We start from the raw sequence: 27,800 nt of genomic DNA, 5'->3' as shown, positions 1-27,800 counted from the left end.
AGGCAAGATTCATCTTTAATATACCTGTTGCCGGCAAACCTTTCCTTCTCTTCCTTCCTGCCTTGAAACAGCCGCGAAGCCTAAGCCTAGAAGAAGGTTTGCCAACACCTTCGAAGCACCCGTTCTCACGGGCTGTCTCGCCATTGTTGAACTATCTTCACACATCGGAGAGCACTGACGTATATAGTGTACCAAAATCGCGCGGTTATTCGCCCATGTAGATCTAGAGAGCTTGAGAGCTTTGTCCATTGTTGCTGGAGGCCTCTGCACCTTTCCACGTCTAAATGTGCAAGGTCACAAACCCATAGGTTGCCGAACAGTCCATCATAAGGAGATGTCTGAAGACAGCAGACTTCCACACAAGAGTCTACACAGATAAACGTGGACCTTGGTGAAGAAATTTTCGCGAGACAGCTTTGTCCTTCTAGTTCTAGTCCTGCGGCAGTTAACTTTCTCCGCACCCCCTTCCTTGCAGAAAGTTTATTGCGCCTTTCCCGCCGTTTCCAACCGCGCTTTACGTAAAGTCTGGCGCCATCCGTGGTCGTATGGAACAAAGGCGTGACGTGGTAGCGGAAGCATCCTTCGTTTCTTGCTTGTTCCCGGCGTACTTAAAAATGAGCGACCTCAGAATAAAACAAAGAGCCTGTCAGAACCGAAAATATACAGCGGAAAGCTTCTCGAAACTATTGAAAGCACGAGTGTGCGGTCCCCCTCTCCGACAGCACATGGAAGCTAGCTTGAGAAAGCCCGCTGCTTCATGCTGCCGAGCCACTTTTCGGAGTCAATGTCACAAGCCCACGGACGTTCGACGCGCACTGACACAGGTCGTAAAGATTTGGGTCCTCCCTGTTTTTAGCGAAGAATTTGTCAGCACTCCAGTAGCGCGAGGTATTTGCGGACCGAGCTCGACGCATGAAAAGCTGTTGTTAGCTCTCTCGTCTCGCTTTTTTTCCTTCTGCGCTTTCACCTTTGCAAACCAAGCACGCCTTGAAGAGCGTTTGGATCCGCGCACCATGCAACGGGAACATCTTAACAGAGGACAGATACTCAGCATCAGGACGCGCACTACTCAATGACGGGACAGAAAGTTCACTGACCCCCTTTCTTCGTTCTAAATGCCCCCGGATACCCAATCAGGATGCATCAGTCATCCTGGCGTTCTAATTATCAAAGGTGTTTAAACGGGTGACGCTGCCCATTGTGTAGAGACACTTACTCCATCGATATGGAGCGAAGATGGTGTAAACTAAATATTTTGCTGCATTCATTGATTGTCAAAAATTAAGAGTATTCTCGGCGTCTCTCATAGGCTGAGTTATTTTCGTATGTGAAACCTTACCAACCAAACCACACCAAAAGAGTATTATTTTTTAACTTTTTAATTAGTTTCTTATTCTCAACGCTTCCAAAGTCAGAACTGGAGTAAAAGTACATTATTTTGCGTCATCCGGCGTCTCATCTGCTTATAGGGGAGTATACATGGATTAAATACACCTTTATGGGTGTCTAACCGTTTATTACGATTTGGGTGCTTTTTGTTAGCAGTACTTAGGCTGCTATGACCGAGAGTATGTATACCGGTGCGGACAAAAGTAAACGGAGCATGCTTTTTCCTTCTACGCACCATTTTTCACTCGTTGCATAATTGAAACTGGCAGTCGTGGTATGTGCGAACCCGCCGAACCGATTGTAGACGCCAGTGCCCTTTCACTTGGAAAAATATTGTTTACGTGGTTTATCGTCCCAGAAGACCTCAGGCTATGATAGACGGCGTAGTGGAGGTCTCCGGAAGTTTCGACCACCCGGGGTTCTTTAACGTGCACTTATGATCGCACAACATCGTGCTTTTCGCTTCCGTCGAAAAGCGGCCGCCGCTGCCTTGATTCGATCCCTCATCGTCAGACACAGTAGTCGAGTGCCTAACTAATGCACCTCCGCGGAGAGGCCAAGGATAAGTTGACATCACTACAAGAGTCTTTTGAATTCTGTGTGTACGTGACCGTGACTAATGAGTGCGACAGCAACTACAGTCATATGGCAATGGTTACTATGATGAATTTCTGAGCAACAGATAACTTCAGCTCAAATAGGTGATAGTTGTAATTTCGCTTAAGTTTTTGCCATTGCAGGTAAAAAAACCTAATGCAGTTTGTGGATGATAGAAGTGCATAACAATGGGAGCAAGGTAAAGTGAGAATGCATGCATAAGCAAAGCCAGTGCTTCATAGTCCTGCACGTGCTGGCGCTGCTTTCAGTGCCGAAACATAGCGGTGAAAATTAAATGCACGAGGATTTGGTTCCTTCGAGAAAGCGTTGCGAAGATCTTAATGCGCGTGTGGCACATTTTAAGAAGGAATATACCTATATGTTGCAATTCTACATATTGTCCTATAGGCATGCTGAAGCATACTACTTCACGAAAATGTTGCTATAGTGCATATCAGTGACGTAATATGCAGGCTTTAGAGATGCTATGATCATGTTAAGCTTGTTTCAGCGCCTTTCAAAAGCGAAGCAGTGCCGCTTCTAATGCTGCACGGCAATACACAGTTATTTGGCCATTCCCACTGCATTCTTACCTTTGCTCCATTCCCATTTTTACTCGATTTTGATTTAATTTAATTACGAAGTGTGAACTGTGTATTTTCTAATCTACTGACGAAGGCGCGACGCGCTGAAGCATGTCTTCACAAATTCCTTCTTACGCGGAGTTATAAATCACGCGATCAGACCACTTTGAAAATCGTACGTATGACACCAAACTAGCGGCAGGATGAAGTTCTGAGGGAGCTAAGGGGGCGCATCCGATGGTTTGCTCAGATCTTCAGATTCATTTATTCCCAAAGCTTGCACATGCTTCCACCAAAGAAATTTTCGACTGTATAGAGAGTGAGTGAAAAACGTTTATTTTCTGTTATGGCGATTACATGTTGAGGGACGGGGAGTGGTACCTTCAGTCCAGGGCCCCAATAGCCCTCGCAGCTGCTTCAGCCCGGCAAACGAGCAGACGCTGGTCCTCCAGGTGGGCATTCAGGACGATAGAGGGTTGGATGGATACGGTAAGGAAGACCGCCCATGAACTGGGGCAGTTCGAAGCTTTATCATTTCAAGTTGGAAGCTAAAAAATTTGTCGCATTACGTGTGAACGCCAAGAGGAAAAACATGCTGATTGATTAGGACATGATAGTACATTATGCGTACCGTCCAATAACTGCACATAACGAAGTGTTACTGAAAGTCGCCCAATTTCGAAGCGCAATGTCGCCTCACGCGTTGCTAAGGGGATTTTCTTGCCATTGCCTGTGTCACTGCCACTCTCGCACCACCAACTAGTGCTCTGGTTCACAGAAACACTGACACAAACATGCACGCGCGCAGGCGCACATACGCGAACGAACGGGAATGTCCAAGCTTGGGAGTGCAAGTTTGGGTAAGTTTTACATAGCTATAGCTGGGTCGGGGGGTAGGGGAGTTGGAGGGAGGGTGGAAGGTGGAGGGGGAGGGCTTGCCTACGCGTGCGCGAGTAGCCTTCGTTCTTGCAACGTTCCTCAGCTTCCTTCTCGGCTCAGCACGGCACAAAGCTGCTCTACGGGGGTACTTCCTGCCTGAGAAAAGCCAGAACAGAGCCATAAATTAAAAGGGGCCCCAACACACCACCCCTCCACCATCACTGGTGTAGTGACGTCGTCGTTTCTCCGTGGCTGCTCTGCGAGCCACCGTTTGTCCGGTGCGCTTCTTCTAGGGGGGAAGAACGCGGGGGGAGGGGAGCAGAGTAGACGCACTACGATGCGATGAGAACGGCACTCCGCGGAACCTGCGAGAAGACGGTGACGGGACGTCCCGGCGAACGTGATGCTCGGACGACGAGCTGTGCTGGAGCGGACGTATCGGGGCACCCTGTGAAACATGGTCCGGTCATTTTTAGCTGTCCGCACGTGGACCGAAGATTAGAGCGCTCAGTGGACTATTGATAAACGTTCGTACGTGTCGTCCCTGTCATAAAAAATAAACAAAAAAAAATAATTAAGGGGTTGTGACAGCGAGTTGACTGATGTTTTTTACAAGGAGCGCCTAGACATGCTTTTCTTTTTATTCTCTCTTTTTTAGTTTCTTTTGTATTGCTTTGTATTCCTAGCTTATTTTCTATTTCCGCTCGTATAGACACAGAAAGTGCGTATGCCAGAAATGCGCACAGAAATGGGCATGAATGCAAAGAATCGCTTACTGTACACCGTTAAACGTGTGGCTTTAATGACACCGTTCAACGAATTAGAACAAAGACGTCTGTGCTGCTGTGAAAACGCGTTGAAGCCGTACTGCAATGTTCAACTATAATGTAATTGGGAGATGCCAGCTGTACTCTTTGTTTTTGATACCTGAATGGTCGGTTATTTCAAAACACAGATGGGAGATCCGATCTTCCGCCCACTCACTGGCGACTTCTCTCAACGTTGCGTTGCTTTATGACAAACTGGAGGTTAACTTGTTCAGCGACAGTCAAGTAGCCGTATTTTTATTACCGTTTTTTTTCTCTTCATAACCGATTAATGAATTCATATGTATTGTATTTGCAACTGATTTATGCTTCTCTTTATTAATGTACTCTCTCCGCGCTGTAGGCTGGAAACGCTGAAGAGGGCGGAAATTAGCGCGTATACCCCCCCCCCCCCCCCCCTCTCCTCTTATCTCCCCGAAACTCATGTTCGTAGTACCAGAGAATAAAACAAGATCTAAGGTTATAAAGTGCCAGTTCACCAAAAATGCCGGATACACTTGTGCCCAAAGTGCTTGCGCCAGAACATGTCCGTGTAATTGTAACGCGCGTATGTTTACTGCCCACGAAGCGAGGCGCTATATTCGACTTGTACACGATGAAAGAGCGCGGAATCGTTCATATTACAAAAGTGTCCCTCCTCACGCTAAAATGTCGTCCTGAGCTTTCGCATCGGGCGATTTAAACTAATGTGCTAACGGACGTCCATCCGCTCCAGTCACGCGTATCGCACACACTCCCGTCGCGTGCTGCGGCTTCACGGAGGGCTCGGGCTGAACGCACGCCCGGCTACAAGCGCCGCGGCCTCTCGGCACACAGTTTACGCGCGCGGGCGCACACGTCGGCGCAACTGCCTGGCCGTGTTTACGACTCTCTCGTCTGGCCGCTGTCCGCGCCGCTTGACTTGCGGTCACGAGTTGCTCTTCTGAGTGAAAAACGAAAGGAAAAGCCAAGGGGAGCGGTGGGAAAAGGTCATCGTAGATCAGTACTGCGGATACCGCTAGTAAACTATAACATTTGTGCTCGTTAAATTGAGCCCTGTGTACATGTACTCAACAGCCGTGTCGAGTGTGCCTATCGGGTAAAAAAAAAAGCTGTTGTCGGGTTCATGTATACGCAGTCGGGTTGAGTGACGTCAGCGGTGGAGCGAGTCGAGTTGATCCGCCTGAAATGGGTAGGCTAACACGCTCGACCCACTTGCCTAACTGCAAGTAGAAGCTGTCGATTCAGGGAGTCGAATTATGGGGAACTCTCAGATCAAAAAATTTCCGGCTCGCCTAGGAGCGTCAGCAAAATTGAATGCCCTCCTCAACGACGAAAAAAAAAAAAAAGTAATACGCTAAGTTCTCGATACTAAACTGCAACGAAATCAAACACGGGTAGAAAGCTTGCACGATCAGTGCAAATCTCGACGAGGCGCCGTTGGCACACTTGAGGGTGACCTACCTTACGCGACGCTGACTCGACCTAGTGCTGTTGTTGAGTCCGTATATAGAGGCTTATATTAAGAACCGCGAATTGGTACATCGCCACATAAACATTGGCTTAGATTTTAATTCAGAAATGGAGTACGGGGTTTGACTCACCAGTTAGTTACCGAAACTCAGTGTAACAGACTAGCATGAGTCGTGTATGAAAACCGACACTAACAGTTCTGCGAACTCCAGAGAGCATGAGGTGCTGCCTCTTCTTTAGAGCATATATGTAGCTGACCTGGAAGGGACGACTTTTCATGACCGTCCTTGAAGATTAATCAGACAAATGCAGCGAAGGATACGAGTATGAGGGAAGCCAAGAATCAACAAAGTCAAGAAAAACACAGGGAAATTTTTTGTTTTTAATTTGTGGTGTCAATGTGAAATTATTGGTGCAGTTATTTTTATTTCTATGGGTGGAGGATAATGATTGGAAAGTAGGAGAGAAAGCAACACCAATGACCCGTACTGATGACCTTCGAATTTCACGTACGGTGCTCTATTGGCTCAGCTACAGTGGCGGATATCGAATCGTCTACTTTAAGTATTTATGTTGCGTGTAACCTAACCTTCAGATGGTTCGTCAGCGTCTTCCTCGTCCATAGCGGCAGTGGTAGTACGTTTTGTGTGATTGCGAGTGTCAAGTGGAAGGCGATCAATAGAATTCATCTTGTTCTGGTGGAGACCTCATATGTTTATTAGTCCAAAATATAAATTATGAGCCCCGCCTTGGTAGAGCAGTAGTTAAGGCGCTCGACTACTGTGCCCAAGGATACGGCATCGAATCCCGGCCGCGGCGACCGCTTTTCGATGGAGGCGAAAAGCAAGGCGTCCATGTGCTGTGCGATGTCAGTGCACGGTAAAGAACCCCAGGTTGTCTAAATTTCCGGAGCCCTCCACTACGGCGTTTATCATAACCTTAGTTGCTTTGGGACGTTAAACCCCACAAACTAAACCAGACAAATTATGATGAAGTTGAAATTCATGCACTGTAATGCAAATTACAACTTCAGCTGTATTTGCGAAGGGAATACGAAATAGATCACAGCCGAATGTATTCGAGGGTGAGTTGAATAATGGGGGACGTGACCAATTTATGACAGCCTTATGATCACTAGCAATCATTATATGTGACCTTGCTGCATAATGACGTCACTACTTCATTTCATGTTGACGACGAGCACGGAGTCTATGAATGAGAGGGAAGGGGGTCTGAATCCAAGGTGCTACAATTTGCGGTGTCAGTCTGCAATCCGCCCATACCTAACTTAATTTGAAATCTTACATTTGGCGGACTACTTGTAGTTGCGAACTGTGCAGCACTTTTTTTTTTTTCTGTATTGCCATATATGGCATGACGCGCCCTCTACCAGACGTCCCGACCGCCTAGTAAATTTTCTGTACTTAAACGAAAATTGAGTTCAGCGCACCGCAAACCAGGTGCGAACAGTAGACCAGAATTTACGGTAGAAGTGTTTCACAGCTTCTACACTAGGTCTCAAGTCACGTGGTGATGGCGCCATTTTGCACGGACGACAATACCTCGGCACAATTAACCCTGTAACAGCTGGCGCTGTACGGACAATTCTTGTGGGCTATAATTTTGCTGCAAGCAAAAGGACAGCGTGTGGCCGGTTCTATCCTCCACCCTCCGTTTCAGCGTGCCCCAAAACTGCCAAAAGCCTCTATGGAATTAAATGTTCGATGGAGCGTCATTCAATAGAAGTAAAGACAACAGACACGTATCAGATGTAACTCAAGGAAATAAACATCGATGTGTAAGCCGTTGCGCTTCGCCTGGTACATAAATCCTTCATGCCTCCTCTTCACGCCGCTGTGACTTGACAGCCCTTTCTTGCGCCCTGTTTCCTCGCGGTTACGTCGCGTCTAAAGGGGCGTTGTCTTGCATGCGGCATACGCATGAACCATGAATCCACATATACACGTTGTGAAAAAAAAAAAAAAAAATCACCATCGTAACACCAGCTTCTTCCTTGAGTTCCGCGATTTGTTTTTGCAGGACACTCAGCCCTCCAGGCAGCGCTCCCTCCCGTCGTAACTTTTTTCCGACGGCAACTCCCGCCCTCTCCGATTATACACACACAACTCCTCTCAGCGAAGTTCCCCTCTGCCTGCTCTCGCGCCGATTTCCTCGATCAGAGGACTTCCTCACCACCAGCAAAAGCGCGGTTCTTTGACATCTTTATTTTTCTGCTTGTATACGTAGAGGAGCGATCGTGCATGCACACTTGGGGTGCACTAGACCACTTTACGGCGGAGTCATAAACATATCCGACGGGCGTAAAAGTCGCATAGCTCAAACTCGGAGCCCAATAACGCGACAAGTCTAGGGAGAGAAAATAGCAAGAATATAACGAGCAGCAATGCGTGGTAGCCTAGTACTCTTGTGATCGCGCGGCCTGCAGCGTATTTACACTGCGTTCGCTTACGCACATAGGGCGAAAGCCAGCTCCGAAGCGCACTTGCAAGGTCAGCTCTAATAGAAACGCCCTTTTCCCTTTCTTCCTCCTCCTCCTCTCGCGGTTTGGGACGCTGCGACTCAACGCCCACGAGACTCGAATGATGCTTTGCGGTAACCTAATCGTTGCTTCGGGAGGCTCCGGCTCGCTGAGATGTCTTGTACTACAGAAGCGTGAGAGCCCTGGCGATACAGGGGGAGGGGAAAAAAAAAAAAAGCAAGGCAGAGGGAAAAAAACTGTTTATCGTAACTCATGATTTTGTAGCGCGAACGGTGCGTCGCTCTGTTCCGGTTCGACGACACCCTGAAACAACAAATGAAGCTTGCGAGCGGCTTTAAATTTTTTTCCCCGTTTTTTTGTTTAGGAGTTTTACTCCCGAAGTGCCTGCTGCTTCAAGGCAGCTGGCTGCCGCTTGTGCTGGTGGGCCCACCACCGAAAACAAAGCATGCGTATACTAACGAACTAGCATTGCTTAAAGGAGAACAGCATATAAATTGGCTGTGTGTATACCTTTGATCAAAACAAACTCGGGCTCGAGTAAGGAGTTGGAGAAAGTAAAGAATTAAGAAGCTCCCGATTGCGTTGCTTTCAGGGGCCATGTGCGGGGAGCGCCTATTATTATTTCCCACAAACAAAGAAAAAGCGTATTTGCTGTGGCCGAAAGACAGAAAAAAAAAAAAAAAAAGATGAAGAAGAAGAAGAAGAAGCAGGAAAGCTGGCAGCACGCTCCATCTGTTCTCAATATCACCGGTGTACTTATGTGTCCTTCCATGCATTCCAGTGCCTAAATGAATCGATGTTAATAATAAATTCGAACAGGCTTCAAATCATCATCATCATCATCAGCCTGACTATACCCACAGCAGTGAGAAAGCGTCTTCCATATCCTCCAATTAATCCGGTCCTGTGCTGTGTCATCCATGGGCATGGACACAGGCATTTGAAGCCTGCATTTCCATGCAGTCTTCAAATATGTGCGCATTTTAAACGAAAGTAATATACTGGAAGAAATGTCGCACACTATTTATAGCACACCAAATTCGCGAGCGCCATTTTAGGGAAAACAAGCAAACAAAAACGTCGGGCTCGATCGGAAAGAAAGGGAGAACTAAAGTAGGAACGCTCAATTTTCCCACGCTATAGCAGGGTGAAATATGGCTACTGCGATCACGGCCGACCGATATTCGATGCGATGCAACCCATTCCCGGCGTACACCCCGCAGATAATGTCCCAGGAAGGCATGGAATATCTATAGACGCGTCTTGTTAAGCGCAGTTCGCGAAAAAAAAAAGAAAAGAAATGAGAAGAAAATGGAGAGACGTCTCAGGCACGACAGATTGTGTACGTATACTCTGCCGGCGTTCCCAGAAGAGGCGTGTGTGGTCGACCGTGAAAGATCGCAGGCCTGTCTTTCGACGCGGTCGGCTCTGGTGAGCCGACGGCACGGGAAAGCAGCAAAATAAGGCAGAAGCGAAAATCACGCGTAAATATGCTCGTTAAAGCGCTGTGTAGGTTTACGAAAGCGCGCAGCTCTGAACTGGTACGTTTGTGCATAGGATAGTCGGAATTTTGCAAGGATAGGTTGGTCCGGAAGCTGGGACGTGGCCAAGGTCCGTTGGAACTTGGAGGGGTATGGCAGAGACCGGCACCCTGCGGGAGGCGTATCAGGCGGATGGTAGTGATGACGATGCATATAAATTAGAAACGAAAGGAGAGTTAATACGAAACTGTGTAGTACATACTCGTTAACTGAACATTGAGGCGAATTGCACTCAGCCGATACGAATCGTGTCCTGTTAGCAAGTCAAACACTAAATCCAGGCTGTCATGTTCAACGTCGCTGTTTGATTTAGCAAGTTTGAAACAAAGGTTACGTAGCGGTTGCACATAAATGAGCGTGAAAATAAACAGAAAGGAAACGTATCCGAATGGATTTGTTTTGTAGCGAGAGCTACACTACGCCAGCCACTTCGATTCTTTGCCGTGATCGCACTTTAGTCGTGGTCGCTCCTTGGCCGTGGTTGCACTGACCTTGATCCGTTGCCTAGCAACCACTAGAAGAAGAAGAAGAGGAGGAGGAGGTCGTGGGAAGCGGCAGCTGGCAGCTGACATGGCCGAGCACTAACTGGACGTAGGCAGGACTGGTTTTGGCATGAGCTGCAAGTCGGGCCTCTCCTTTCATATGGGAGGGTGATATAACAATCAGCCTGCCAAAACCTTTGCATTCACGTTATCCCTAGGCCACGCAGGCATGTTCATACAGCTTTATACGTTGACTGGTAGCTTACGCTATAGCGTCATCGCGATGGTGGAAGTGAAAACAGAAAGAGGTGCCGTAGTGGAGGGCTTAAGACCACCGCGCAACAGACGCTATCGCCTCCTCACACTTTAGTGGTCGAATTTGCTCCCAATGGCATAAATAAAGCTGAAACTATAGAGTAAACTACTATGTGCAAAAGCCATGTCTCTACTTTCAAGCCGAACCTAAGCCATGCAGATAGCTCTCGCGTAACTCCAGGTAACTCTCGCGTAACTCCTCAAGCTAAACCACATGCTATTTTTTTTTTCTCTCTTCCCGCCTGAAATATTGCGGCTCTTCAGACGTCTGTAAATATAGGAGCGCGGCAGTGACAAAGCTTTCTACCTTCAGACATGTCTGCTTGCGCAAGTTGCGCTTTCTCTTAAGATACACGCAGGGGACGCCCCATTAAAACCATCTCCCGTCCCACTCTTTCTTCCTGAGACAGCACCGTGTTGCCGTGCGGATTCGTAACGCCAGTTCGAGCAAGCTTTTCTGGATGTCGTTTTCCAAAGTTAACTCCCTCCGCTCCCCCACCTCCCGCGCACGCCAGTATAGAGAGCACGTAAGGGGAGGTGATGGCGTGGTGGGGGTGCGTGCGATCTATCAAACGCAGAGGCGTCCGACATGGTTTCCTCCGCAGAGGCCAAAACCAACACTGGGCGGCTTGTCTCATTAGCAGCTTTTGAAGGGGCCCTCTTCGCACGACGCCGCTCACGGCTGTTCGTCCGGAATGACTCGCGTTACAGCTACGGTCCTTAAGCACACACAGTATGGATCCTGCTACTATTGCTGCCGCCGCCGCTGGTGTGGCTGCTGCTGCTACCGCGGCATTACGCTAAGAATCGGGAGACTAGCTTTCTATCGGCTCTCTGTACCGTATTCGCGCCATACAGCCAACGGGGTACCGCTGCAAGAGAGCCGTGGTTGGAATTTGCAAGTTGTGTTCGTATTTTAACTTCGTCCTCTCTAAGGGTTAACCGGTTGGGGCTACTGACCAGAGTTCGTCCGAAAGCTGAGCGTCTACATGTATGAGAAGAACAACTTCCAAAATTAATCGCTGAAGACATAGAAGTCTGAGGATTCGTTTGCTAGCAAGTGTTGTTGTTAAAGGGTGGTGCAGATTGAGCGTTTCCACAGCTAGCTCCAGGTGAAGCGTTTTTTTTTTCTGGGTATTTATTCTCGGAAATAATTACGTACTTTCCGCCAGAAGAGAGAAAACTACCGCCGCCTGACACAACAGTCAGTAGAGCACCGGCAGCCGCCTGGAGAGGCCTAGAGGGACCTACCCAACCTTAACAAGATGCCACGCAGTTTGTCCAGAATATAAAGATAAAATACGTTATTCATGCAGTGCGGAGAGGTCCCTAAATTCTTCCACGCAGTCTAAGTACATAAGATATTACGAAAGACAGAAGAACTGTGGAACTTTGAGAGGCGGCGCTGGCCATTTCAGAGGCCTTGGCTAGTCAAGAGGGACTGGCACTGGCAGGCCACTGGGCTTGGAGAACCATCTCCTAAACTGAAGAGATAAAAAAAAAAGTTTTCTGCTCTCTCTTGCCCTATTTGTCCCCATTTTATAAACCACCTCTGGTAACTTCTGCGAGCGCTACACATGTCCTGCTCATGCATGTCTGTTTTTTTTTTTTGTATCTCCTGCAGGAAAAATTTCATGAACTCGCGTTTTCTTTCTTTACCACGCCACTAAGCGTTTCTAATGCGCTTTGGAAAAGGGACCAGCAAGCATGTATCGCGCGCGCTAAGTCAGGGAGGGCTAATCGTGCTAAAGGGGTCAGCTATACAGGAACTAATTGCCTCCAAAATAGGCATTAGTCCTTCATAGAGTAGCCATATATGCACGTACTTGATATGGGGACTATAAAAGGTATAAATCAGCCGCAGTAAGTTGGCTAACTGTTACCCAAGATGAGTAATGCGAGCAACTAATCGCCAGTAATTGCCCCCACCCCTTATTATTTTTTTTTCTTAAGATGCCCCCCCCCCCCCCCCTTTTTTTTTTTTTCTTCTCTTAGGGCGCAGTCCTAAATTTTTGAAAAGTGGGCTGCTCTGCTGTTGTGGTTGCATACCGCGTGGATACGGGAATGGGGGCTCCCGAGCAGCACGGGGCTGGCTGGCACTCTCAGTATATATGGCGGCCGATAAATGTCCTTGCCGTCGGGGGTGGAGGAAGGGCTGCTCCCATATTGCGCGCTCTCGGCGGCGGCGGTTGCAGCAGCAGTGCGCGTGGGACGGCGGCGCGCCATCCATGTGGTAACCATCGTGCCAGCGGCAATCATTCACCCGGATTGCGAGCGCCCGTCCGGGACGTCCCGCGCCCAGCTTCTGTGCTGCTGCTGCTGCTGCCGCTGCCGCACGTACGCATCGCAGGATCCGTAATCCTGCGCAACGCGGGAGCAGCCACCCTCGATTGCAACGAGGCTGTTCTTCGAGGAGAGAACCGTTCTTTCTTTATTCCTCTCCACATGCTTTCCACTCCACCCACGCGTATTGTAAACGTTCTAAGTGCGGACACAGCACCCTCTATGCCAAACTGCTAACTATCGAGATAGCCTGATGCACAGCAGTACAAAGTCCAAAACAGTGTAACAGCTGTGCACACCCATTTAACTTTCGTCTGCAATGGTCGGCGACAAATGCGCTGGAATCAAGCGGATAGACACACTTTTTTTTTCTCTTATTGCTCTTGCTGTATATTATTTTAATTTATATATCAGATAATTGAATTGCTACCACCATTAACTCCCGCTCACTACACTAGCATAAGCGGCCACCGGTGGCTTCGTACCGTTTCGTTTCGTGGTTTACTTTTTCAATGTGGCTTCCACGGGGTTCCTTTCAGCCGATAATATCGTCGGTCTTTTGGCGCAGGCGCATGTTCCCCACGCTGCAAGTGAAGCTGTACGGGCTGGACCCGCAGGCGGACTATATGCTCATGATGGACTTTGTGCCAGTGGACAACAAGCGCTACCGGTACGCCTTCCACAGGTGAGCCGCGCAGCTCTTTAGTATGCACTGTTATGAAAGCGTGTAATTCGTTGATGAGCTGAATGGACTTAGACAGAATGGGAACATCTTCGGCAGAACTCCGCCTGGTTGGGTATTTGAAACAAAAGTTTGAGAAACACTTATCACCAACCAATTTATTTATTAGAACCCGACGTTTCGGGATCAAATCGGTCCCTTCTTCAGAGGCGACTCGTCGGGTTCTAATAAATAAATTGGTTGGTGGTAAGTGTTTCTCAAACTTAGACAGAATGAGCCGTCGCCATTATTCACTCGAGTCGCGAGTCTCATGACATGATGGCGCTGTAGTGTTTGGTATTCAGTACAACTGTTATAGCAGGTAATGAAGCGGATGCATGTTAGAGCATCCGCCTCACGACCAGGAGGACAGCGGTTCGAATCCTGGTGCTGCGCGTTTCTCATACCATCCGGCGGATGGAAAAACATTCACAGCGGCACGTAATTCCATTGTGAGTTGGTAGTACGGTATTTTAGAAGCGGTTGGTGCTTTTACGTCGAAGTTTGTGCGGTTATTTCACTGTGGTGTTTACGGACCTCTGCACGTCTGTCTGCAAACATCCACACAAGTATTCCGGCCATCTATTTCTGGTGGCTACATGTTTCCCCGAAGTTATCCAAACAAGATCGATATATCAAAACCCATAGTTGTCAGTTCTAGGGTGGTATTGTAATTTCCTCCAGTCAATGACCGAATGTTATTGCCGACGCCGTATTTTTTATCCACTGAACGGCGATTAAATTGAACAAGTGGGCCTGGATCGCGGTCTCATCACATCACCCCGAGCTGGAAACTCGTCCTTTCATCGGAACAGGATTTGGACACTCTAATTAGTACTTGGCCGCTCCGGCCCTCCTGTATCAGTACACGAAACAATCCCTGCTCATCACACCTCCCTGGCTGCGTATCAACTCACCAATTGGCGTCGGTAACACAGACCGCATTTGGAAATTGAACCTTTCAGCGCTTAACGCTAGAATGCTTGCTATATAGTGCTGTTTGAGGAGACAACAGATATTAAATGGGCCGTCGTATAACTTAGATTGGGAGGACGGCTGAAAAATGTACAGCGGTAAATTAAGAAGCGAGTTAAACGGCTCAGGTAGACCCATGGGTGGAATTCCTCTTAAATAAGAATATATGTAGCAGACAACACACATCGCACGCTGCAACGCTTATAGGTAGAAACTGTCGACATGTTCTCACCATTCAGTTTAGTTGTGCGCTCATCCTAAATTGTATACGATTACGTGCATAGACCTTAAGCACGGAACCCATTGTAAATGTATTCCTCATTGATCCGAAAACAGTTCATTACTGCCCGCTTAGACATGTGCTTGCTGTCGCCTTCTTCCTTTCGGCCGGGCATTCCGGCGCATTTTGCAACCTGCCTTTTTACTGTGTGCGGCCTGTGCAGCTCTTTAAGGTGCTCGCATATCCTCGCTTTTCCTCCTGTCTATGACGACAACCATTCTGTACTCCATGTCACTTCTTTACGAGACCCACAACTGGCTCAGATGTGCAACGCTTTGTTCAGACTCGTCTAAAAAGCTTTCTCTTTCATGTACACGCCTTATGTACCTTATTAATTGGAACAGGCGCGCGATAACTAACGGTGAACACGTTGTCCGACTGCCGCCACTCGTGCAGCTCCAGCTGGATGGTGGCCGGCAAGGCTGACCCCAACATGCCCCCACGCATCCACGTGCATCCGGAATCCCCTTGCAAGGGCGCCCAGTGGACCAAGCAAGTGGTCTCCTTCGACAAGCTCAAGCTCACCAACAACCAGCTGGACGACAACGGGCACGTGAGTGCGCCTGTTTCTAAACAACCGTAATTGACCAGTGGTTGTGCATGGCATTCGACGAGGTCGCGAGTGCTAACCCTTGATATGCGACGGCCTCATTTCGACGTTTGAGAGAATGCGGATATATTATTCTTTCACTGTCTCGTTCTTCATTTCTCTCGCGGTGTGGTTCATGTGTCCACTGAAAATGCAACATCTGCTGTGCTTTCTTCTTTCTTCGCAAGATATTGCCATTTTTATGTTTTTTGTTTTGTTGGTTTCACTTGTCAATATATAGCTATTACAACCTTCCTTCAGTATTCCTGAAGTCGGCCAGAGCGCCAGGATTTAATCGATGATTTGTGTGAGTTTGTTTAAAGCGTCTTTTAATTAAACGCACACTTGAAGGCATTTACGCTTTTGAATCAAACCTGGATGCATACCTTACAAGTTAAGCTGATCGGCTCGACAGGCCATCGAATCCTGTCTTTGCGCTAAATACCTATTGCGATGCTTTCAGAAGAGAAGACTTGTCTAACAACTGAATAACAACAGCAAGAATATTAGCAGCATGGTTTCCAAATCGTGGGAATAGAAAACAATTGTTCTTGGTGGTCGGTGGCTCGATTATATTGATACGTGGCAAGGTAAGGCCAAGAGATTAGTCCAAGATGACTCCGCACACAGCACATAGAAACACAGCAGCGTTAACCGGGCACCAACCGACACTGCTCGCACGTCGTCTTCACCAAAACTCACGAGCTTTTTCTTCTTCCGTCCTTATGCAGATTCCAGTGCATGCACCGCCTAATGTAGCAATATATATACGCTTGTACGCTCTGCTAACGAGGAAGCTTTGCTAAGCGCATAAAATAAGTTGCTCGCACTTGTGCAGATCATCCTGAACTCTATGCATCGATATCAACCTCGGTGTCACGTGGTGTACGTCAACCGCAAGGGAGAGGACATTTCCAAGACGGAGAACTTCCGTACCTTCATCTTTCCCGAGACCAAGTTCACTGCCGTCACCGCCTACCAGAACCACAGGGTGAGTGTCATTTACTCTGTACAATTTGCAGTCAAACCTCGGGTTATAGCGAAACCCTGTTAGGAAAATTTCTCCTTGGGTGCTCTTTCCAAATCTCTCTGTTTGGCGCCAAAACACCTCCATAAATCACTTTTCCGGGCATTCTGGGGCCCATCTTAGCGACCAATAGGGAAGGCATTTATAGGAGCCAACGGAAAGTGTTCTTCAAATTTGAAATGGCCAATGACACGCTGGTACTCGCGAGTCTGTTTATACAGCGGGCTTTACAAAAATTCGTTGGCAGCTCTTCCCCTTGAACAGATTTCGGAAGGACTCAATATCTCAAACAACAATAAAATAATGAAAACACACACTCAAACGCTACATCCACCGCCCGTGCTCGCTGTAGTATAAAGCATTTTGGGGCGGAACGGGGTTGGTCGGGTCCTCAACCTGGGAATCCATTGGCTGATGCCGCTGGTCGACCTCTCGCAAGATAAGTCATTTCTGCCTCAAGATCGCAGCTGGACAGAGACACCTTCCAATCCGCCAACGTTGGGTTACCTTTACGAAGTATATTTCTTGGCAAGCCCATACCGTATAATTAAGGTCTGCTTTCTGGCCGCGAACCTTGCTGTTTAGCTCAGAAACTACTCGGACTAATTGCGTGCAGTGTTACGACCAAGCATCCGCATTTGCGCGCTCTATTGTTCGCCTGTGGGCATGGAAAAGTTTTGTGAATATGTGGTGATGGTCCATTGGCTCTAAGTGAGCCTGTTTCCAGGAATCCTGTTTTGTAAGCATGTTTTGCTTTGTGGACAACCTGCAAATGCCAAATTGGCCCTGTCAAGAGAACGTCTGGAAAAACACAAAGAAACGTCCCCCTGCGGGAAATAGCAGGAAGTGCTTTCTTTTGTTCACCCTTCCAGTCGAGAAGTGCTATCCTCCAGTGATGAATGCCTCCTATCCAAAGGAGACGACAGAGTGACATGTCCGCTGACGTGCAGGACAAGAGAAGAGCATGACTCATACGGCCATTAAGTGATTTCCCGGGAATGCAGGAAAGATTTGCAATTGTCGAAAAGGGACCATGTTGGGAGCCCTATGCGGCGCCACGTGCACTCGGGTTTCTGAGAAGTAAAACCCCTTTGTCAGAACCAGCCTGTGGTTTCTTTGCTGAAGAATAGAAATGTACCTCCTCTCCTCGCCGTTCCCAAGCTTTTCCCGCCAACAAGTGATCACGCCCAACGAATGAATGCCGGACCAGTCAGTGCTTCAGACCATCAGTGCAGTGATGTGTTCGATTGGATGCCGATACCTGAGGGGCGTGCCCTGGATTTGGTTGGTCAGCATCTTCAGAGAGGGGCTGGACATAGGGGGTTTTTAAGGACGCTGCAGAGCACGAAATGTCGCTCTGAGCCCTGGGTAAACGGCTCATCCAGTCGCTTCTCGCTATGAACTCTTAACGCTTGCCATTTTGCTGATGTACCCTTCTTTTTCGTGTAAATATTGTAAATAAGTTTTCTCAAAGTGCCATTAAACCTGCTTGTACATATTTCACCAACTTCGAAGATTCAATCCTACTTCAACCCCGAGTCTCTGCACGCTACCAAGTGAAGGCCGGGTCGACATAGCCCCAGCGTCACGACAACTGGTGTCCAGCGGTGGGATCTGAATCTACAAGCACAACGACTGGTGCCCAGCGTTGGGATCTGAATCTACAAGCCACAACATCTGGTGATTGGAGGTGGATCTGAAGCTACAAGCCACAACACCTTGTGATCGGAGGTGGCATCTCAAGCAACAAGCAGGAGCAACAATCGGCCAACAAGAGGGCAGCTCGGAACATCGATCGCATGTGTGGGTGAGTGCTTGGCTTTTCTTCTGATGTGGACCAGGTTCTAGAACAGGGTTAGATTTTAGAACTGGTAAAGAGAGTGTGGAAACGCCTTTAGGTTTGGTAGTTTGCACTGTTGTTTTGGAAGTAGCCGACACTCGGAGCGATCATGGACCTACAAAAGCTGCAGAAACCGGAACTGTTGCAATTGTGTGAGGAATTGGGAATTGATACAAGTGGTTTGGCACGAAAACCTTTGATTATAAAGGCAATCACAGATTTGGGAGCCGATGATGAGGAGCTCAGTGAAGCATGGAACCTCATCGGTCAAAAAAAGGAACAGCTCAGACAGCAGAAGGAGCGGGAAAAAGAGCAGAAAGAGCGGGAAAAAGAGGAAAAGAGGCGTGAGCGTGAACTTGAGAGGGAAAAAGAGGAAAGGGAGCGCGAACGTGAGTGGGAAAAAGAGGAAAAGAAGCGTGAAAGAGAAGCAAAAAAGCTGGACCAAGAAATTGAGCTCCGGAAATTAGAACTAGAGTTGAGCAAGAGGTCGGGCAATTGTCCCCAGCTAGCGGTACCTCTTCTCAACAAGGAGGCAGATTTCAAGATGTCAAAGTACATGCAGCCATATGTGATATCAGGGGATATCGGTCTGTATCTGGCTAACTTTGAGCGAACCTGCGAAAAACTGTCCTTCCAGCGAGACACTTGGTCTCAGAGATTATTGACGGTTCTGCCCTGCGAGGCAGCGGAGGTTGTCGCGCGGCTAAGCAAGGAGGACGCGGACAACTACGAGAAGGTCAAAGCTTGCCTTCTGAGAAAGTATAGGCTTAGCGCCGAGGCGTTCAGACAACGTTTTCGGAAAGCTACTAAGTCCAGGGACGAGAGTTACCCTGAATTCCTGTACAATTTAAGAGTTAATTTGGGCGAGTGGCTAAAGAGCACAGATTCCTACAGTGATAGGGACGCTGTAGTCGAGCAAATTCTTTTGGAGCAGTTTTATAACTGCCTCCCAGAAAAAGAAAGAAATTGGTTACAGGACCGAGGCGAAATTAAGTCGGCAACTGAAGCTGCCGAACTTATTGAGGAGTATGCTTCGCGCCGACAATTCAGCAACCCAGCAGTGGATAGGCCCCGCAATCCCAAGTTCAGTATGAAAAACCGTCAGGAAAGGCACTTTGCTAGAGTTGGAAACGAAGAAATGAAGGTTTCTTCAGGCAAATTCCCTAGAAAGGACGGCAGTGAGAAAAGTGGGGAAGTGACCAACGTGCAGAACACAAAGAATAAGCTTGAGGCTAGGAAGCCGCTCACATGCTTTAGGTGTAATGAGCAGGGTCACATTGCCGTCAACTGCCGGAAAGAAAAGATTGCTTTCTCGTATGTCAGGGACTGCGATGAAAATATGCAGCTTTTAGAACCCTACCTGCATGACCTAGTAGTCAACGGGAAGCCTTGCAAGGTACTGCGCGATTCGGCCGCAACGATGGATGTTGTCCATCCGGCGTATGTATCGCCTTCCGACTATACAGGACAGTGTGCATGGATCCGACAGGTAGTTGAGGAACAGAGTGTGTGCTTGCCGATCGCGAACGTGGTCATCGAGGGCCCTTTCGGCGAATTAACAACCGAGGCTGCCGTTTCAGGAAAGCTTCCTAAGTGCTATCCGTATTTGTTCTCCAACAAATCGGACATGCTGCTGCGAAAGAGGGGCATCCTTTTCGGAGACAGAGTTGTGCAAGCCTTAACACGTTCAAAGGCGCGAGAACTAGCTACACTGCTCATTCCAGAAAAATCCACAGCGGAGGAAACGGCAGTTAAAACAATGGTAAATGCGGAAGATAGCAGGTCAGAAAACTTTGAGAGCGAGGCATCTCAGATAAGTCAACTTGAAAGTGAGCTTGATGAGACGCGGAATGAGGACGTTCTTGAGAGTAACCTCTTGCCGCCAGTGTCTAGTAATCTCACGAGACTTTTAAGTGGAACCCGAGAGGACTTAGCTATAGAGCAAGCCAATGATCCCAATATACAGGAGATAAGGGAGCGCCACCGCGCCACTAAGACAGCAAACAATATTTCTTTCGAGATGAGAAAGGGAGTGCTGTATCGCTTATTCAAGGATAAGCGCGGAGTAGAGCGGGACCAATTAGTCGTTCCCCAAAAGTACCGCGGAGACTTACTGCGACTTTCCCATGGCAGCTCGTGGTCATGTCACCTTGGAATAAAGAAAACAAAGCAGAGGCTGTTGCAAGAATACTATTGGCCTGGATGTTTTAAGGACACGGAAAATTTTGTACGGTCATGCGACACGTGCCAGCGGGTTGGAAAGGCGCAAGATAAGTGGAAAGCTCCGATGGTGTTAGTACCAATCATTACCGAGCCGTTTCACCGGTTAGTAATAGATATAGTTGGGCCACTTCCTGTGACCGAGTCAGGGTACCGTTATATCCTCACTATGTTATGCCCAGCCACAAAGTTTCCAGAGGCTGTTCCGCTGCGCGAGGTGACGTCCGAGAGTGTAGTGGATTCGCTGCTGTCAGTGTTTGCACGAGTTGGATTCCCTTCCGAGGTACAAAGTGATCAGGGTAGCGTTTTCACGAGTGTCCTCACCACCTCATTTCTCGAGCGATGCGGCATTAAGGTAGTGCATAGCTCGATCCATCATCCGCAGAGCAACAGCGTAGAAAGATGGCACTCTGTTCTCAAACGAGTCCTGAGGGGACTGTGCTATGAAAACAAGCGCGAATGGGATACCTGCCTGCCTGCAGCGCTTTTCGCTTTGCGGTCAGTGCCGCACGAATCCACTGGATTTAGCCCAGCCGAGTTGGTGTACGGAAGGTCACTGCGCTCACCTTTGCGAATGGTGCGCGAAGCCTGGGAGGGGCGCGGAGAAGACCCAACAGTAGTAGAATTCATTCTGAACCTCTTGAATCGCTTACATAACACTAAGGAACTCGTTGAGGCCAGCATGAAGTCAGCCCAGGCTCGTTCCAAGGTGTACTATGATAAGTCAGCCCGTCAAAGGACGTTTTGTATCGGGGACCAGGTGATGTTGCTGAGAAGTTCAAGGCAGAATAAGCTCGAAGTACAGTGGGAAGGACCGGCTGAAGTCGTTGCAAAGCTTTCTAACACTAACTACGCAGTGAAAATTCCCGGTAGGCGTAAAGAAGTGCGCATTTATCATTGCAATCTTATGAAGCCTTATGTGCAGAGGGAAGCCGTGGTAAATCTAACGTTAAACCTTCCCGAGGAGATGGGGGACAACTTGATTTGCCTCAGCGGAAAAGGAAGCAACGCTCAGGAGCTTCTCAAAAAGACGGAGCAGAGAGGAGAACTAAAGAAATCCCAGCTGTCCGATCTGGGCGAGATAATAACAGAGTTTGAGGCCTGCTTCGTGGACAGGCCAGGCAGAACTGATTTGACTGAGCACGATATTGAGCTGACTTCAGACGTGCCAGTGCGATCAAGGTGCTACCGATTTTCTCCAAGGCAAAGAGAAATTCTGGATAGGGAAGTAACTCGCATGCTGGAATTGGGAGTAATAAAACCCTCGGAAAGCGATTATGCTTCGCCTATGATCTTAGTAGAAGCTCCAGGTAAAGACCCTAGGCCTGTGGTAGACTACCGAAAGCTAAATTCTCTCACCAGGGATCAAGTGTATCCTATTCCGAATATTGAGGAGAGAGTAGAACAGGTCAGTAGAGCGGCATATGTGACTACGCTGGACCTTACTCGAGGATATTGGCAAGTACCGCTCACTGAACGCGCCAGCAGATACGCGGCTTTCGTCACTCCGACGGGCAGCTACCAGCCAACAATGATGAGTTTCGGGCTCAAAAATGCTCCATTTTGTTTTTCCCGACTCATGGATAGGGTTTTAAAGGGGTGTGAAACATTCGCGGTGCCTTATTTAGACGACATTGCGGTTTTTTCCGACTCATGGGCGGACCATATGGTACATCTAAGAGCTGTACTGAGCCTTTTGCGTCAAGCTGGACTAACCGTAAAGGCCGAGAAATGTTGCCTGGCAAGGGCGACCGTGGACTACTTGGGTCACAATGTAGGTCAAGGTTTCAGGAAACCCAGCGAGATTAAGATTTCTGCGGTAGCAGACTACCCGCGGCCGAGCACGAAGACGGAAATTCAAGCATTCCTGGGTCTGACTGGGTACTACAATCACTACATCCCTAACTATTCAGCTTTGGCTAGCCCTCTGACCGACGCTCTCCGCAAGACAGAACCGACAAATGTAGTCTGGGACGAACAAAAGGAAGCCTCCTTCGTAAACCTGAAGGCTGTGCTGATTAGCCGTCCGGTATTGCGAGCTCCAGACTATGGCCGAGAATTCACGGTCCAGTGTGATGCCAGTGATCGAGGGTTAGGTGCTGTTCTCTGCCAGAGAGATGACGACGGTAATGAGCACCCCGTGCTCTACTTGAGCAGAAAACTGAGTTCTAGAGAGAGGGCTTATTGCGCGTCAGAGAAGGAATGCGCTTGCATTGTATGGGCCATTCAAAAATTGCAGTGCTATCTTGGAGGGGCCAAATTCACCGTAGAGACGGACCATTGTCCCCTGGCTTGGCTGCAAACTGCGACATCGAAGAACAGTCGCCTTCTTAGGTGGAGCTTGATTTTACAGCAGTACAATTTTGAAATAAGATACAAAAAGGGGAAGTTAAATGGGAATGCGGACGCGCTTAGCCGCTCTTTCTAAGCGGTCCGAGATGTTCCTCACCATGTATCCAAATTGATAATCAGGTTTTTTTTTTTTTTTTCGTGCGCTTGAATATAGATGACTATGTAAAGCAGCACGTTTGGTTTTCGAGGCATACGTGGGTCCTGAACGTCTTGAGAGTGGGCTTTTCTCGAACAACAATGGCAGTTTTCTTTTGACCTGGTCTCTTCAGACGGGAGCCGAGTGCTTGCTTCGACATGTGGTTGAGTTTCAGATAGCTCAAGCAATTTGGCCTACAACAATCAAGACAACGCGACATGCAACAGCGAGCTTCAAGCGTTCACGTGCAGGCCATTAAGTCGTCTCTTCATGCAGCAGCTGCGGCTGCTGCCCTCCGAGTCTCTTCTGGCGGGGGAGGAGGCTGTTACGACCAAGCATCCGCATTTGCGCGCTCTATTGTTCGCCTGTGGGCATGGAAAAGTTTTGTGAATATGTGGTGATGGTCCATTGGCTCTAAGTGAGCCTGTTTCCAGGAATCCTGTTTTGTAAGCATGTTTTGCTTTGTGGACAACCTGCAAATGCCAAATTGGCCCTGTCAAGAGAACGTCTGGAAAAACACAAAGAAACGTCCCCCTGCGGGAAATAGCAGGAAGTGCTTTCTTTTGTTCACCCTTCCAGTCGAGAAGTGCTATCCTCCAGTGATGAATGCCTCCTATCCAAAGGAGACGACAGAGTGACATGTCCGCTGACGTGCAGGACAAGAGAAGAGCATGACTCATACGGCCATTAAGTGATTTCCCGGGAATGCAGGAAAGATTTGCAATTGTCGAAAAGGGACCATGTTGGGAGCCCTATGCGGCGCCACGTGCACTCGGGTTTCTGAGAAGTAAAACCCCTTTGTCAGAACCAGCCTGTGGTTTCTTTGCTGAAGAATAGAAATGTACCTCCTCTCCTCGCCGTTCCCAAGCTTTTCCCGCCAACAAGTGATCACGCCCAACGAATGAATGCCGGACCAGTCAGTGCTTCAGACCATCAGTGCAGTGATGTGTTCGATTGGATGCCGATACCTGAGGGGCGTGCCCTGGATTTGGTTGGTCAGCATCTTCAGAGAGGGGCTGGACATAGGGGGTTTTTAAGGACGCTGCAGAGCACGAAATGTCGCTCTGAGCCCTGGGTAAACGGCTCATCCAGTCGCTTCTCGCTATGAACTCTTAACGCTTGCCATTTTGCTGATGTACCCTTCTTTTTCGTGTAAATATTGTAAATAAGTTTTCTCAAAGTGCCATTAAACCTGCTTGTACATATTTCACCAACTTCGAAGATTCAATCCTACTTCAACCCCGAGTCTCTGCACGCTACCAAGTGAAGGCCGGGTCGACATAGCCCCAGCGTCACGACAGCAGCCTAGCTGGGCTGTACAGGTACACATATATGACGCCTGCGTTCAGTTGGCCATCATCGGCGAGGTGTGAGAAAAAACACATCGAGCGCAACATTTCAGCCCAACGGCTCGCATGTGTTCTTAAGTGGTGATGTACACCTGTAGCTTTTGATATGCTAAAGTTTCGAACCTCCAAAAAGCTGGTTTCTCCGAAAAGGGCCAAAAACCGCTGCATTCCAACAACGCACGGGGAACGCGACACGCAGGCTCCGTCGCCGAGCGCATGTCTCTTTCCAGAGTGTGAGTGAAAAACGTTTATTTTCTGATATGGCTATGACTTGTACACCTACTACCGGCACGGTTTTTACGTTACGACCCGATGGTCCTTTGCGAGCAGCATTTGCCGTTTAGGAACGGAGGGACGATTTGGGCGAGGGCAATGCGAGGAGTCGCTAAAAAAAAAGAAAGGACGATAATCAAAGCAACCTCCCGATGTGCAGTTGTGCGTGGTCCACATCCCAGTGGCCGGTAAACCTAACTACCATCTGATGTTAGTTTTGTAGCTGTCAGCTGAAAAGCGGCGGATGTCTCTTACCAGCTGATTCTTCAAACATGCACATAATTTCATTAGTATTCAGACGTGCCTGAAACCTTTAAGTTGCGGTAAGGACGTAGACGCATTCTGAGCACGCTGTGGAACTAAATTTGCGATTCAACCGTCCTCCTTCCGCTCTCAAGCATTGATGCGTGTGTTAAAATAATTTCTGTAAAGAATTATTTCCAAATATTAGTGTCATTCGTCTGCCAACGAATGTCACCACTGCTGCATGTAGCTGTTTCGAGAGGCAAATGAAAAGCTTGCGACCAGTTTCATGCCAGCAGAAGCGGCTCAACCTCGTCGAGGTCGTGGCAGCGAGAGAATACGCCTGTGCCATATGACTTCACCTTCGTCATGTTGCTTTTATATGCGCGGTACAGCCCTTAGATAGTTTCATGTGCCGCATGTCGCTCGCACTCCGATTCCTGGCAGACCTCTCAACTATAACTTCCAACGATACCATCACAACAGCAAGTAAAGCTCTGAGTCTGAATGTCATTGACATAGATGCTTGAAATAACTGCACAAAATGGCGTGTTTTAACTGAAGACCTCAGACCCGGGAAGTTGCCCAATTGTTTTCGATAAGTGTGCTTGGACGGTGGAATTCTTTGGCACATCTCAAAGCCTAAAAAAAAAAATGGCGAAGAAATCTGGCCTACACAACCATCGAATGGCTTTCCAGCCCCGTAACCTAAAGCGACCTGTATAGAGTTTACGAGCTCAAGCTTAAAAGGCCTTTCCCGGCTCCCACCTTAATAAATAAACATAAACCGAAGTCATCAGCGTACAACGCGCGTGTGGGGGAGTGGAGCGAAAGCGATAAGATACGCTCGTCACAATTCCCGCCGACAGTGTCTAATGCCACTCTTTGTTTCGCTGGTTGCGTCTTCGCGTCACCGCCGCAACCATCTCCTTGGTATTTGTGTTTTATTTGCCGCATCTTCATTTAGATAAGTCTCGCCTAGCAAGCGGGTGAGAAAGAATTCGCCCAGGGTGCGCACCGTGCAGACAGTGCTTCGCGCTCACAGCTCGAAACGAAAAGAGAGCAATGAGAAATCAGAAGGCAGGATATTTAAAAAGAAAACAAAATGTGACAGAGAGCGAGGAGACTTGGCAGTGGCTTCACTTCTTTCCCGTCCTCTCCCCGGAGCTGGGCTCCGGGCCGGGCGAGGCTGCAGCGCTGCGAGACAGACGAGACAGAGAACTGTCGGCTGAGACAAATGACTGGTCTCCGGGACGCGCGAACGGGCCGGGCCGCACCGCGAAGAAGCACCACTGCCTTCGCTCTCCAAGAAAGAGCGGCTAGGAGAGGGAGAGAAATGGAGAGGAAGAAAAATCAACGCTGAGTCGTTTCGCCTTTATCAATGCTGAAAACGGCACTGTATATACATATAATTTTAATAATAATAATTTTTCTACCCCTAAAATCATTACATGATACTAATTCTGGTGAATATCATACAAAAGCATTAATAAAAAAATGTCCCCTACGTTTACCTTGGACACGCATACTGTTCGCTCCTTTCAAATATATACCGGGTGTCCCAGCTAACTTGAACCAAGGGTTACAAAATAATATATTTGAGGTAGGTCAGCGAAATCAGATGCATACAACTACCAGCCTGCTTGCGCACTACAGGCAATTTTTTGTTTTGCAATTACTTAATTGGCTAATTATGCTAATTTTTCTAATTTAATACATATCGACTTTAGACCAAAAATGTGAATTGGAAAGTTGTAGAGCACCTTCAGAAACCCCCATTCCATTAATTGCGATAAAGAAAGTCTCACGTGTATCTTTTTTTCCGGGCTCAAAAGAAAGCCCGCGAAATACAAATAATACCACGTGACTAGCGCATTTGAGCGCCGCGATTGTGGTGCTCTCAGTCGTGGTTTGAGCGAACGAAATCAGCTGCGGCCGTGACCCCATTGTCCCGTTGCAGCGGCAGGCAGAAATGTTGGCGATGGTTGGAGCGAGCTCGAGCTCGCCCGTCGCCACCGCGATCTTGGCCAGGCCTACGCACCGCAGCGGCCTACATCACGACAGGCGGATGACGATAAAGAACCGGCAAATGAAGGCGCAGCGCTAATTTTAGTCGAGTCACATGATGTCATCTCGCCCCTTTACCCAAGCCTGTATGCGCAGATTCGGTGGCTGATACCTTATCGCTCATTCGTTTGTCGTGACGTTCGCTGATGGGAGAGAAGGATGCCTTGTTAGAATGTCGGTGGTGTCGGCTCGCCGCTCTCGCTGCTACTGCACCGTCACGTGGGTAGGCTGTCTGAAGCGGGCGAAGAAGCCATTGCAGGCATATCGGCCTGCCGCTTTAACGGGACAATCGGGTCATAGCCGTCGCTAATTTCGTTCGCTCAAACCATGACCGAGAGCACCACAATCGCGGCGCACAAATGCACAAGTCACGTGGTATTATTTGTATTTCGCGGGCCTTCTTTTGAGCCCAGAAAAAGAGATACACGTGAGACTTTCTTTATCGCAATTAATGGAATGGGGGTTTCTGAAGGTGCTCTACAAGTTTACAATTCACATGTTTGGTCTAAAGTCGATATTTAATAAATTAGAAAAATTAACATAATTAGCTAATTACGTAATTGCAAAACAAAAAATTGCCTGTAGTGCGCAAGGAGGCTGGCAGTTGAATGCAATTGGTTTCACTGACCTACCTCAAAAGTATTATTTTGTATCCCTTGGTTCAAGTTAGCTGGGACACCCGGTATATATATTACTCGACGTGTGGCCTGTCGCAATACAGTGTCCTTAGGCCGTGGATGTTCCTGTGTTTAATTCGGCGAATATTTTTTGGCGTCTTTTCCTTTTCAGAAAATCTATGCTTTTCGGTAAACTAAAAGAGGCGACTATCAGCGATAATTAATTTCCAAGTTTTCAAAGAGAAACGGAACCAAAGAACCC

The 27,800-nt window shown here is 48.2% G+C and overlaps 1 protein-coding gene across 1 annotated transcript in view; it reads left to right on the top strand.

Annotated features, from left to right (window-relative positions):
• The window catches only part of LOC146197165 (T-box transcription factor TBX1-like), a 101,974-nt gene that overhangs the window by 56,872 nt on the left and 17,302 nt on the right, over nt 1-27,800 (top strand). Inside the window, exons 4-6 of the mRNA XM_084598939.1 lie at nt 13,418-13,534; nt 15,222-15,378; nt 16,253-16,405. Coding sequence (XP_084455065.1) covers nt 13,418-13,534; nt 15,222-15,378; nt 16,253-16,405 — 427 coding nt within the window. The remainder of the gene's footprint in view (nt 1-13,417; nt 13,535-15,221; nt 15,379-16,252; nt 16,406-27,800) is intronic.

Source organism: Amblyomma maculatum, chromosome 3 (genome assembly GCF_055883805.1).
Source record: "Amblyomma maculatum isolate TAMU_Amacu chromosome 3, ASM5588380v1, whole genome shotgun sequence".
NCBI lineage: Eukaryota > Metazoa > Arthropoda > Arachnida > Ixodida > Ixodidae > Amblyomma > Amblyomma maculatum.
Note: the sequence above shows the minus strand (reverse complement) of the source record. Positions and strands in the feature narration are given on the sequence as shown.